The sequence below is a fragment of the Macrosteles quadrilineatus genome, unplaced genomic scaffold (genome assembly GCF_028750875.1).
Source record: "Macrosteles quadrilineatus isolate MER2022 unplaced genomic scaffold, UCM_ALF_1.0 Scaffold_7__1_contigs__length_78375512, whole genome shotgun sequence".
NCBI classification, from domain to species: Eukaryota; Metazoa; Arthropoda; class Insecta; order Hemiptera; family Cicadellidae; genus Macrosteles; species Macrosteles quadrilineatus.
In genome coordinates this window covers 46,251,162-46,264,356 of record NW_026542600.1, presented here as the reverse complement: position 1 = coordinate 46,264,356, position 13,195 = coordinate 46,251,162, and the positions used below count along the sequence as shown (strand labels likewise).

Here is a 13,195-nt window from a genome sequence, read left to right as displayed (position 1 = left end):
TAGGTGGTGATTTTTAGTAATTAAAACACTGTCTTAGGTAAAGTAGTGTACACAACTCGCGTAAATAGTGTTAACGAGTAGAAGTTTTTAAGGAACTCATCAAGGCTCGTACCTTAAATTTTCTACTCGTGTCGCTAACACTATTAGTCCAGTGCAATTAGACAAAAAAATGACCTTGACCCGGACAAAATTGATAACAGGCTGAAAATTGGTGGAAACGTTCAGAACAATGTCCTGAGTGGCCCACACAAAGTCCCAAGAAATCCCAGTTGGGGAACGGCCGCCATCTTGAAAAAACTGCCGCCATCTTGGAAATTTAGATTTTTTGCTGTATCTTTTGAAGTAATAGTCCGAAAGGCATTATTTATGTCTCAAATTAAGCGTTTTCAACTCATGTATGAGGGTAGTATATAATTAAAGAGTTTAATACGTTTTAAGCATAAAAATTATTTATATTAACCTAAAAATATATCTATAAATAGCTACTTCCCTATAGGGAAATTCGCTAAAATGATACAAATTTACAAAATATTTACAAAATGAAGCTTTTTTTCTGTTGTTCTTAATTGACTTGTTAAAGCCATTAACCCTTTTGACATTTCTTGCAATTCACTATGGAATTGGTTAAATAAGGGGTGAAGAAAAAGTCAAGACCCCCCCCTCCTCTAATATTTTTCTAAGTAAATATACAGAAATATCCTTTTGGTGGTGTTGCAATCTTAGTAGGAAGTTTCATTTGATGATTTTGAGTGTCCCCCAAAAAGAGGGAATTTTAAAGGCAACTCAAATATTTTAAAGTAAATCCTATTCAAGTGACAGATTATCTTGAAGTGTTTACAAAAACTTAAATAATGGTTAAAACCAGTGTTCGCTATATCTTCTCTATCCAAAATGGTAGCCCATCAAATGTTTAATGACGATATTGTTACATTAATTTTCTTGTGTAGTAAAAAGTAACTCCCCCCCCTCTAATTTGTTCCTAAGTAAATATTACAGAGTAATCCTTTTGGTGGTGATGCAACCTTAGCAGGAAGTTTCATTTTATGATTTTAAAATCTTTGAGTATTCTCCTCTGTCCAAAATGGTAGCCAATATTACAATTACGAACCAATATTACCATTGATTTTCCATAACGTTTGACGGGCTACCCTTTTTGATAAAAATGAAATAGCAAACTCTGGTTTACACCATTAATAAAGTTTTTGTAAACACATTAAAATGAGATGTCACTTGAAGGGGGTTTACGTTTAAAATTTTTGAGTTGCCCCCAAAATCCCCCCTTTTTGGGGAACATTTAAAAATTTCAAAATCACAAAATGAAACTCCCTGCTAAGATTGTACGACCGCCAAAAAGGACATCTCTGTATATTCACTTAGAAAATATTATAGAAGGGGGGTATTGACTTTTTATTCACTTAAATGCTGTAATTTGTTATTTATTTATTTATTTACTAGCTGTTTGCCCGTTTTACGTACGGGAATCTTGTAGTAAGTTGAAACCTTATATTCAGAACAGGAGTTGGTTAAATCTATGGCAGGAGCAGAGCAACATCCGTAACAGGAAATATAATCTTGACTAGGAAAGCAACAATTTAATAATGAAGTACAAAATAAATTTTGAAAAAGCAATTAATAATTTCGTTCGTTCCGATATGAAAATTAGAATCATTTAGATATAGTTGCTATAATTGATTACCATTATATTTTAATATTGCATATAAACTATAATGTAACTACTCGCTGTTATACTCCGTTCAAACAGCCGTGGCACCTGACGGATTAGGAGGCCCCAAGGGTTTCCATGGGGTCTCCTAATCCGTCAGGTGCCACGGCTGTTTGAACGGAGTATAAATAATATTGTCGGTGATGTAATCTTCGTTGTAACTAGCGTGGTTGGCACATCCGTGTCCAGTGCAGTAGCCATGCATCGTGGTACAATTAAGACCATAAGGGTCGTTGTACTGTATCCATGAATCAATTTCAACGTGGACTTGGTTTGTCACTCAGTTGGTGGTGATGAGCCATAGGGTGTCAGAAAGACAAGCATCTACAACTATTTTTGGTTCGGAAAGGGCTGTACTGGCATCTCCCAACACTACTAAAGATGTCCTAGGCTTAAGCGGACAATGGTAAGGTGTCACTGGCTGAAAGCCATGAGATAGAAGGACACTTTTTGCTTTTGGGATTGTAGATCGTGGTATAGGAACACTTGCATTGACACATTTCGACTGGTGTTGTGCACTCAATGCCACCCATGGCGTGAAGAGTACCATGTCCATAAAGTGTTTTAACGTTGTAATCCGCGTTGTCGAAAACATAATGAACGTAAGCTCCGTCATCTATTGAAGGTGAGACATTATCAGCTATCGAAGTCTCATAATTGACCTTCTTGTATGTCGAGCAAACTCCGAGCTACGATAGAATGTCTAACGGCAACTTTGAGCCATACCGTCTGTGAAGGTCGAGCAGCAGGGGCGATATGAAAGATCGTGGTCAAAGCTGCAGCAATCATGCAGTTCATTGCATGAGCTGTATTAGTTGTCTCCTCTTTAAAGCTTTGTCATAGTTAAATGGATATTATATTTATATCTAACCAATTCCAAAGACTAAGCATTGTGGGGTGCAAGAAAGAGAAAAAAACTTATCTTGTATATATTTTGTATATTTATATCAATTATTTTAGATGGGGACGCCACTATGTGCGTATTTTAACCAAATATGAGTGAAGGATGAGTGTAGGATGAGTGGCGCAATCTTGTAGTCTTGTTAGTGACTAAGGCCGACATGTTCCTTAGACACAGATGTTAATTAATAGCCCATATAGCTAATGGCAACTAAGGGACCTACAGTTTAAAGTGGAATCCGAACCACATTTTTTCCTTGTAATTAACGAATTGGTCTAATTATCAGGATAGTACTGCGGATAGTCATAGTACTCACTAGTGCGGACGTTAATCCACACCAGGGAGCATCGCATCCACCTTGCATGCCTATAAATATCCACAATTCGTATAAAAGGGGGGACATAACCGTTTCTATATCATTATTATAGATATTTTTAGGTTAATATAAATAAAATTTATGCTTAGAACATAATAAACTCTTTAATTGTATATTACCCTCATACATGAGCCCAAAACGTTTAATTTGAGACATAAATAAGGTCTTTAGGACAATTACTTCAAAAGATACAGCAAAAAATCTAAATTTCCAAAATAGCGGCAGTTTTTTCAAAATGGCGGCCGTTCCCCAACTGGGATTTCTTGGGACTTTGTGTGGGCCACTCAGGACATTGTTTTGAACATTTCCACCAATTTTCAGCCTGTTATCAATTTTGTCCGGGTCATAACCTAATTGCACTGGACTATATCTTTACGCAATCATTGCTTAAACTACTATTACTATTATAAGTTTTAAATGCAGCCTGTTGACAAATTCAGTCCAAAAACGATAGCGCAAGAGCGCTCAGACTGTGAGATTAGTCGAGTTGCAGCAAATACCTTTTGTTGGAATTTGTTATAACACTGCTGTTCTAATTATGACCATTTGCAGTCACACTATTATTAGTATTTACATTAGATTACCTTTTAGCGAATTTCCCTATAGGGAATTAGCGAATTTCCCTATAGGGCAGTAGCTATTACCGTAGGTGGCATGGTAAGACCTAGGCCCGGGACCGATTTACTTTTTCATTTTGATGTCCCCAGAGGCCAAAAACACAATTCGTTCAAATTTTTATGTATGTATATATATATGTGTCTCCGTGAACGCGATAACTTGAGTAATTTTTGTCCGATTTTGATGAAATTTGGTTTAAAGGTGTAAAGCGGGATAAACTTGAATGAGTTCGCGAACCAGCATGATCGGACCATGGGAACAGGGTTTTACGGGGGGTTTTATGGGGTAAAAATAGGTTATCTCACTTTTGACCCTCAAAACACAAAATTTCCCAATTTCTCTTTAGACCTTTTTAAAGAGCTTAAAAAAACAAATAATTTAGTATATAAAAGTATTTTTGTTCGGTTATTGTTAACGGAAAAAATTAAAAAAAATTTTTAATTTAAAATTCCTATGTTATTCTTATGGAGCATATTGTAAAATGTTGTAGTTTGCTTGTTTATGGATATATTTTGATCAAACGTGGCAAATTTATTTATTTTATACTAAGCTATTAATATTTTACTAAAGAAACACACTTTATTAGTTTCCTTGTAGCAGCAAACCTAGGTAGGAACTCGTTAAACCTTTATTTAATGAAAATCAATTCAGACAAATGGAAATTCGCTTAGTCTGCAGGTTTGCTGCGGCGGGGGTATTATTTTAGTATATTTTTAAGTGCCGTATTTATTTATTGAAATGATAATCATACTTGATGTTTATTGCAGTGGGAGATCCACAGAGGGGCTATAGCCTCCAAATTATGGAGTTATGGCTGTCCAATTTAGACAAGATAAAATGGTACTTTTATGATACAGGTTAACTATGTTTATACTTGAAAGCAAAAGGTTTATGATTCTAGATAAAAGTACCAGGGATGCCCACTCCTATGGGGGAATGGCAGTGTGTGTCATACAAATATTTCTTGGGGGGATTTTTTGGGTAGGTCTTAAAAGGTTTTGGGGGGAAGAGCTATTTTGTACAAATTGAGTGCCTTATCTTATCTTATCTAAGAGGGGCAGGCCAAGACTATAAAGCACTTCATCCGTAAAGTTTAATTATTGCGCACCCCAGACAGTTGTTTCATTGATAGACCTTACAAATTCAGGCATCCGATGAAAGCCTGTAGTCTTCCAATTAGTTCCTCCTCGGGAAGATATCTACCTCTTACCACATTGCCAAGAGTCATCCTTCTAGCGTCAGAGAGCTTATCACAATCATAGAGCAGGTGATCGGCTGTCTCCTCTGACCTATCGCAGTGCCTACAGATCGGTTCACCATCAAATAAGCCCATCCGTTATAAATGTTTCCTGAATCCCCCATGGCCAGTTATAAGTTCTATTGTTAATTTAATTCTTTGCCTGTCTAGTCCCAAAAAGTCAGAGGCAACCCTTTTAGGAGGCCTAAGCAGAGTAAGCTTGCTAACCCTGAAGGGGAGTATTAATCCAATGTTTACGGTGATTTTCATTGGCCCATGACACAATAGAAGAGCATGCAATTTTTGAAAAATGCCACAAAAGGGTTGTGGACCAATCATTTTTATATTTTTTATTGAGCCAATGTGTTTGTATCTGTTTTTCGTTGGTTTTAAAATGTATATGCAATGAAAGTGACACTTGATACACGGAGTAGATCTAGAACTCTATACTGATGTGGGGGATTATGCCTTGACCAGTTTTTTTTTTGGGGAGGGGGGATTTGCATCATAAGCCTTAAGGAGGGATGGGCACCCCTGAAAAGTACTAACTGCATGGCATTATGACATTGACACCTCAGTAAGCCTACATTGTTTACTAAGCATCATGTTTTTCAAGCCGAGCCGAGTCTGGCCTACAAGCCCGAAATATTGAATTTTAACACCCTGTAAATACATAACCCAAACGCTTTTTTATTTATCTTGTTTTGTTAAACTGTCTTTAAATATTTTTTTACATTGTTTGTTACTGCCGTTTTAGATAGTAATTTGTATTCTTTAGCCTAGACAACTTAAGTTCGCACCAGAGGAAATTGTCTGGAATTAAACAAATACCTAAACTGTACCTATATTATGGTCACACAATTAGCTAAACGGTATTCATTTTGGAATGTTATCTTTGGTCTTGTATTAACAAGTAAAAGGAGCATTAATTAATAATCCAGTAACCTTGTGCATTTTACCTTGCATGAAATGGGGTAGTTAGTTTATTTTTTCTGTGTTGTATGTCATGGTACCGAGAAACTAAATCAAAATTTTCAACCTCAGCGACCTTCCGGATCACCGCCAAAAAGTGTAAAAATCAACGGAATTTTTTACCTTGTTCAAACTTGGTAATAGAAATTTTTTTTATAGCAACCTCAAATAACAACTTACCATCACTAAAAATTAATTTGGAACAAACAATAAATTTTGTAGTTTTGCCTCAGGGTCTGTGGACTAATAACACCTTGGAACTACCCTCTCATGATGCTCTCCTGGAAGATGGCTCCATGCTTGGCTGCTGGGAACACTGTTGTGATGAAACCATCGGAGCAGTCTCCCCTCACAGCTCTAAAGTTTGCAGAACTCTCCGTCAAAGCAGGCTTCCCTCCTGGAGTGATCAACATTCTACCTGGCACAGGTATTTTTTAAGACGGCAGAATTGCAGTTTAAGGTTTTTAATTTATTCCTTAAAACAACATGTCCATGATTCTTTACTCTGAACAATTTTAAACAAACATCACAATGTTTGTCTTCCATGGTCTTGTCCAAGTCTGCCTCCCTGTACTGCTCTTTTACATTCGTAGCAATCAACAAGATACATCTAGATACCTAAGCTTAGAATTGAATATTTTCATCAAAGGCAATTACAAGGGCTGTCCAGATTAAGTAACAAACGTTTTTCATTGGTGCCGCTTAAAGTGGTGCTATCGCCACCATCTTAGTATCAGAGCGTTCCTACGCTCAGTACGCGTCCAGCTACAGGAGCTTGCACATAATATGCAGTGGAAAGTAAAAATCAGCTGGAGCCCACCTTACAACTGGCAAGATTTTCAATGACAGAACTATTTTACTATCCTATAAAAACATGAAAACAAATAACAATTTTAAAAGTAGATTAGATTAGTGAATTATACATCCAGATAGTTTTTGCTCAGAATTGGACTTTTGTTTTGCCATTAAATGCCAGGACTTTGATACCAAGTACTGTACACAGATATCGACTGTAACACTGATTCCTTCTTGTGCATTTAATTAAACACTGTTGTTACAAACTACTTTTATGTTTTGGCTATGCAATTGGAAGAATTGTAGGTGGGCAAACCATTAGCATTGTCTTAGATAGGTTAACTTCCAATTTGCTTTTTCACTTAATAACTGATAACCAAGATAAGATTGATCCCTCAACGTATCGTTTCCTCTTCTGGCCGGGAGACAACACCTTAGATGGCTCAGATACAACGAACAACCGTTCAAGTGCCTAACAATTTTATAGGTATCAAATTTTGTTTAATTTACCCAGAATATTTTAAAAAAATGACTGTCATTTATGTCTGAATGGTGAATTAACTCTAACGAATTCCTCATGTTTTAATTCCATGTCAGCTCTGTCAGGTTAATAAATGTATTAGACAAATTGTATACATATACCATCATGTAACTTTTATAGTCATTTTTTAAAATAATATCATAGTGACAATTTTACAGGAATTGAAACGGGTAATGCCATCACCAATCATCCAGATATCAGAAAAGTTGGATTTACTGGCAGCACAATAACAGGCCAAAAAGTGATGAAAAATGCAGCTGCTAATTTAAAAAAAGTTTCATTGGAACTTGGTGGCAAATCTCCACTAGTAATATTTGATGATTTTGACCTTGATAAAAGTGTTAGACTGGTATGTATATAGTTATGATGAATCAAATCTTTGTTGTAAAGTAAAATGTGAATGCCCATTTGATTTTTGTACTAGTTTGTCGATTATATAATTAAGTATTTAAATACTAATTTAATACCAAACCTGTCTTGTGTTAAGTTGAAGCAGGCTACCTGACCAAGAGGGTAGAACAGGACAATGGCTCGGGCGACCATTCTGACTCTCTGAGTGAATTCAATTAGACCCACGTCTCACTGAATATTTGGAAATATAATAAATGTATCATATCTCAGAATAATGAATTCTTCTAAAGTTATCTTGAAAAAATGTTTTCATGTCTATCCCATATAAATCAAGCAACTTTAAATATATGGACACAGACTGCATATTTTTACAGAAAGTAAATAAAAGATATGTCTAATAACACTTAAAACATATATTTACGCATATACTGTTAACCCAAAAGAAGGTAAATACAGGGTGATTGATATAAGTGTGCCAGCCGTTTTATTCGGAAACTATAAGAGATATCAAAAAAAGTTAAATGGTAAGTGCCTTGGATTTTTTATTTAAAAAACTATAGTCAAGACCAAAAAATTATTTTAGCCGCCATTTTTCCAATATGGCCGCCAACTTTGATTTTTCTTATGGAACACCCTGTATTTTATGATGTATTCTGGTAGAAAAAGTAATTTTAAGACGATTTTATTCTTGTCATTTTTTTCATAAACCTAACCGTTTCAAAGATAATAATGGTTAAAGTTTTGAAATTTCTGCATGAGAAAGAGTTTCGATAAAGGCCTAAGCAAGCATGCCAGCTGTTTTGTTCGAAAACCATTCAAAATTTCACAACTTAAACCATTATTATCTTTGAAACGGTTAGGTTTATGAAAAAAAATGACAAGAATAAAATCGTCTTAAAATTACTTTTTCTACCAGAATACATCATAAAATACAGGCTGTTCCATAAGAAAAATCAAAGTTGGCGGCCATATTGGAAAAATGGCGGCTAAAATAATTTTTTGGTCTTGACTATAATTTTTTAAATAAAAAATCCAAGGCACTTACCATTTAACTTTTTTTGATATCTCTTATAGTTTCCGAATAAAACGGCTGGCACACTTATATCAATCACCCTGTATACATAAGAGGTAGTAAGTGATGATCGATTTTGATTGGACACTCCAATCATTATCAGACCCAATAGGGGAATGACACATTTTAGTTTTAAGTTAAATTTTGTGCTCTGTTATAAGAAAAAAAATATAGTTTTTGTTAAGACTTAAAATTGGGGAAAATATTTGTTTTGTGATAGTTAGTTTATAAATCACTATTCTCAGATATAAATAATTAAATAATTCATTATATTTCCACTTTTAAGTGGTGTATTCAGTGAGGCGTAACTTAATGGGATTTGCTTGGGCTTCGGGAGGGTCGGTTTAGCCATTGTCCTGGTCAGGTAACCCGCCTCAACTCAAAATGAAACAGGCTTTACTTGTTTCCTTGTAGTAATAAACAAAGGTAGGTAACTAATAAAGGTTGTCCTAAATTAAAGTGTTTAGTGATTGATGAAGCAAGCTAGTTCAAATCTATTACCAGTGCCTTTACTTCATCACTACTATCCAGGTGGATTTCTACAACCATACGAATCTCAGTTTTGTTAAAGTAGCCGACAACATTGGAATGAAATATTAGTAATATTGCTCCCACCAAGCACAAACTATGTTCTGCAGTGTATTAATTTATATGAGTGAGAGATCAACTCTTATTGCTGGTTAACGGATAAATGCAAGAAAACGTGTATTGGTGTGAAAAATGTAGGTAAATGGTTTAAGGAGATAGCAAAATGCAAGACAATGAAGGTTATCAGGGTATCTTACATTAGTCTTATTAATGTCCCCCATCAATTCAGCAATCTCTCATACAGTCACACTGCAATCTGAAACTTGCAACACATTCAAAATTTCCTTCAATGCCTTAAACAAGAGTAATGAAAAACCGCCGCCCGACCTTCTCCATACAAAACTGTTCACTGGTAATGGACTTTAATAGGAACTGACATCTTAGAACTAAGAAATCTAATCATAGAAGGTGATTCACACTTGGTGGGTACGTTGACTTTTCCTCCTTGTATCCAGCTGTGTTGGTGGACTTTGAAGTTAAGTTGGTGGCCCAGGTTGTAGCATGACATACTATAAAACCGAGGGGTGATGTTGTGGGTTTGCCTCTTACAGTTTGTTATAGATCAAGAAGTTATACATAATTTATGTTAGTGTTATTATGTTGTTATATACGTTCTTATAATCCCCGAAAAATTAAAAAAATCTAAAATTAAACCTTGTTATATAAATGGTAACCCAAAGGAAATGTGTAATTACAGGCTTATCTCATTGTTATGCTCATTGTCAAATTTTTTTAGTGAGTTATGCATACACAACTTTCAAAATTCTTAGAGGAAAATAATTTAATAGATGAGGAACAATATGGTTTTAGAGAAGGAAGGTTTGTGATTGACGCAGGAGTCGATTTCTGTGAATCTATAATTAATTCAATTGATTCAAAGGAAAAAGTAAAAGTAGTTGGAATATTCTTGGACTTAACAAAAGCCTTTGATAGTGTCTCACATGATTTACTTCTTGAAAAACTTAAATGTAACAGTGTAAAAGGGAGAGCTATTGGGGCCCCTATTATTCTTAATTTACTTGACTGACTTCCCCTCATTGATAGAATCTCCCAATAGTGTTTGTTTATTTGCTGATGACATCAATATAAAAATATCCGGTAATTCAAATTCTGATTTGGAAGTCTCTTCTTTTGTTGAGCTTACCAAATGTAACCAATATTTAAATGAAATCAATTTATTACCGAATCCAATAAAAACTAATTACAGTAGACTCCCTCTTATCCGGACACCTTTTAACCGGACATCGGTTGAACCGGACTACATTCGGCGGAAATGACATCTCTTTAACCAGACAATTTTTATCAGCACATTGGTTTAACCGGACTAGATCGGCAGGAAGTGGGCGATACTGAAACGACTATTCTCGTGGGAAAGATTTGAGACCAGTGATCACGTGTCTTAATACAATGCTCTCCTAAATTTAAGTCGAATATCGCAGTAAACAGTTCGTTTTAACAAGTTTTTGGGGGCATCGGTTTAACCGGAAAACCCACTATCCGGACTGGCCTCGGTCCCGAGGAGTCCGGATAAGAGGGAGTCTACTGTATATAAATTTTTTCTTCAACGAGCAAAAATTCACCTGAGTTTAATATTTTTATGGATACAAATTTATTAAATGAAGTTAAAACAATAAAATTTCTTGGATTGCATATAGATGATAAATTCAAATGGGACAGTCATGTTAAAAACGTTTGTAATAAATTCAACTCATGCATATATGCATTAAGACAGATGTCAAAATTTATTAGTTTAAAAACCTTAAAAATAGTATATCATTTCTTAATTGTATCACACATTTCTTTTGGGTTGTGTCTTTATGGGGGCACATCAAATTTTAACCTAAATAGCATTCAGGAACTTCAGAAAAGAGCAATTCAAAGAAATACTGTAGGAATTATGACTGTTTGTAGCTTTTACATTTATCAAATAGCCCTTCATATTAAATCAAACCATGAAAGATTGCCAAAATTGAACTCTTTTCATAAGTATTCAAGCAGAAAAGGTAGTGAATTGGCGTTCAACAGACATAATTTATCGATTAACAAAAAATTAAAAATCCCATCTTATAGTGGTGTTAAATATTTCAATAGCTTACCTGACAATATAAAAAATATAACTAATTTTAATTAATTTAAAAAACTGTTGAAATTATTTCTCACCAACAGACCCTTGTATAAATTAGAAGATTTTTTCAACTTCCTGAAATTTGATTTGTTGATAACAACATTCTCTGTAAGTAGTCTTAGGTTTAATATTGTGTTTTTATAACTGACTCCATTTTGTACACAATGTGCAATACAAAAAAGTTATTTTGATTGATTGATTGATACTGTATATCCCAATGTTGCCAAGTCAGCAATATCTAGAAGGCTTATGCAAAGAACCATGATGTCACCACTGGGGCTTAACAAGGAAATCGTCAGTCTATGTAATGCAACAGGTTATCAATCATTTCAGCCTCTGGATTGCTTATATAATCAAATAGATAACGTAAACTCTTACCTTAATCCACACCATAGTTTCTTTCATATTTTTGTCATCTTTTCAGAGTATGGGTGGTGTTTTCTTCAACAAGGGTGAGAATTGTATTGCTGCAGGACGTGTTTTTGTTGAATCAAGTATTCATGATGAATTCCTGCAAAAGGTGGTGGAGGAAACAAAAAAAATTGTGAGTTGACTTATGTGTGACAATACGGCTCACTGTCTACTTGTATCGGCGTCTAGATGTACCTGCTGCATTTTGGCGTCAAAGTGTGACAGGCATCCAGTTGTACCTAAGTCTAGTTGTACCTCTTAAAAATCTGCAGGTACAACTTGTCGGGTACGCGACCGTCTACTTGTACCTCATACATATATACATCTAGTTGTACCTATGACTAGTTTTATCGACTAGTTGTACCTACGTCTACTTAGGGTATTAGTCACAGAGAAAATAAAAAAAAACTGAAATTAAAAATGTCTATGTTGTTCTTATGTAGAATATGTAAACTGGTGTAGTTTGTTTATGCTTGTATAAACTTTGACAAATTTGTTTATTTCTTACTTAACTATTAACATTTCACAAAAAACACTACTTAATTACCTTCAACGCAAACGTAATGAAACCTCAATATTGAAAACCTGATGAAAAATAACCCAGATATGATTTTTTTTTGTGCGTGCTTATTAGTTCTTAATAAAACTAATATTGGTTTAGTTGCAGACTATATAGCCAGCGTACACTGACCAACCTAACTCGGTATATTTAGTTTATATAGTTTAAATAGAATGAAAAATATAGAAATGAACAACATATACATATACATACATAGAAATGAACTATAGACCTATTGTGATTCAACCTACGATTGCTAAGGTTTTGAAAATATTGTTCTGGAACATTTATACTTCAACCTCAAGAAGTACATTGTACCTGAGCAGCATAGTTTTCTTGATGGAAAATCAACCATCACTAATCTCCTGTGTTTCCAAGAATTTGTTATGTCAGCCTTCGGTAGCTCTAGTCAGGTCGACTGCGTGTACTTGGACTTTTCTAAGGCTTTCGACAGAGTTCAACATCGCCTTCTGGTAGCAAAACTGGCTGCCTATGGTGTTGGTGGTTCGTTGCTCAGGTGGGTGGAGAGCTACTTGAAGGAGAGATATCTCATCGTTAAGTGTGAAGGAGCTACTTCTAAACCATTCCCTGTAATCTCTGGTGTCCCCCAAGGTTCTCACATCGGACCCCTACTTTTTGATCTGTTCATCAACGATATTGGAACGGTCTTGACCACCAACTACCTCATGTTTGCTGACGACATAAAGATTTTCTCGGAAATCCACTCCGTGTCTGATCAAGAAAACCTTCTGAGATCCATAGGTAATGTCGTTGGATGGTGCAAAAACAACTCCATGGACTTAGATGTATCTAAGTGCCAGGTTATGATATTCAAGAGAGGAATGAACATCCTCCAAGTCGGAATACTACATCAATGGGAGCACTCTTCCATCTATGGATAAAGTGAAGGACCTTGGAATATTCTT

General features: G+C 35.1%; 1 protein-coding gene across 2 annotated transcripts in view; it reads left to right on the top strand.

Annotated features, from left to right (window-relative positions):
- LOC128997902 (cytosolic 10-formyltetrahydrofolate dehydrogenase-like) overlaps positions 1–13,195 on the top strand; it is a 70,057-nt gene that overhangs the window by 40,042 nt on the left and 16,820 nt on the right. For both annotated transcript variants that reach the window (XM_054423708.1, XM_054423709.1), the window contains exons 10-12: positions 6,061–6,254; positions 7,322–7,512; positions 11,724–11,843. In XM_054423708.1, the coding sequence (XP_054279683.1) occupies positions 6,061–6,254; positions 7,322–7,512; positions 11,724–11,843 (505 nt within the window). The remainder of the gene's footprint in view (positions 1–6,060; positions 6,255–7,321; positions 7,513–11,723; positions 11,844–13,195) is intronic.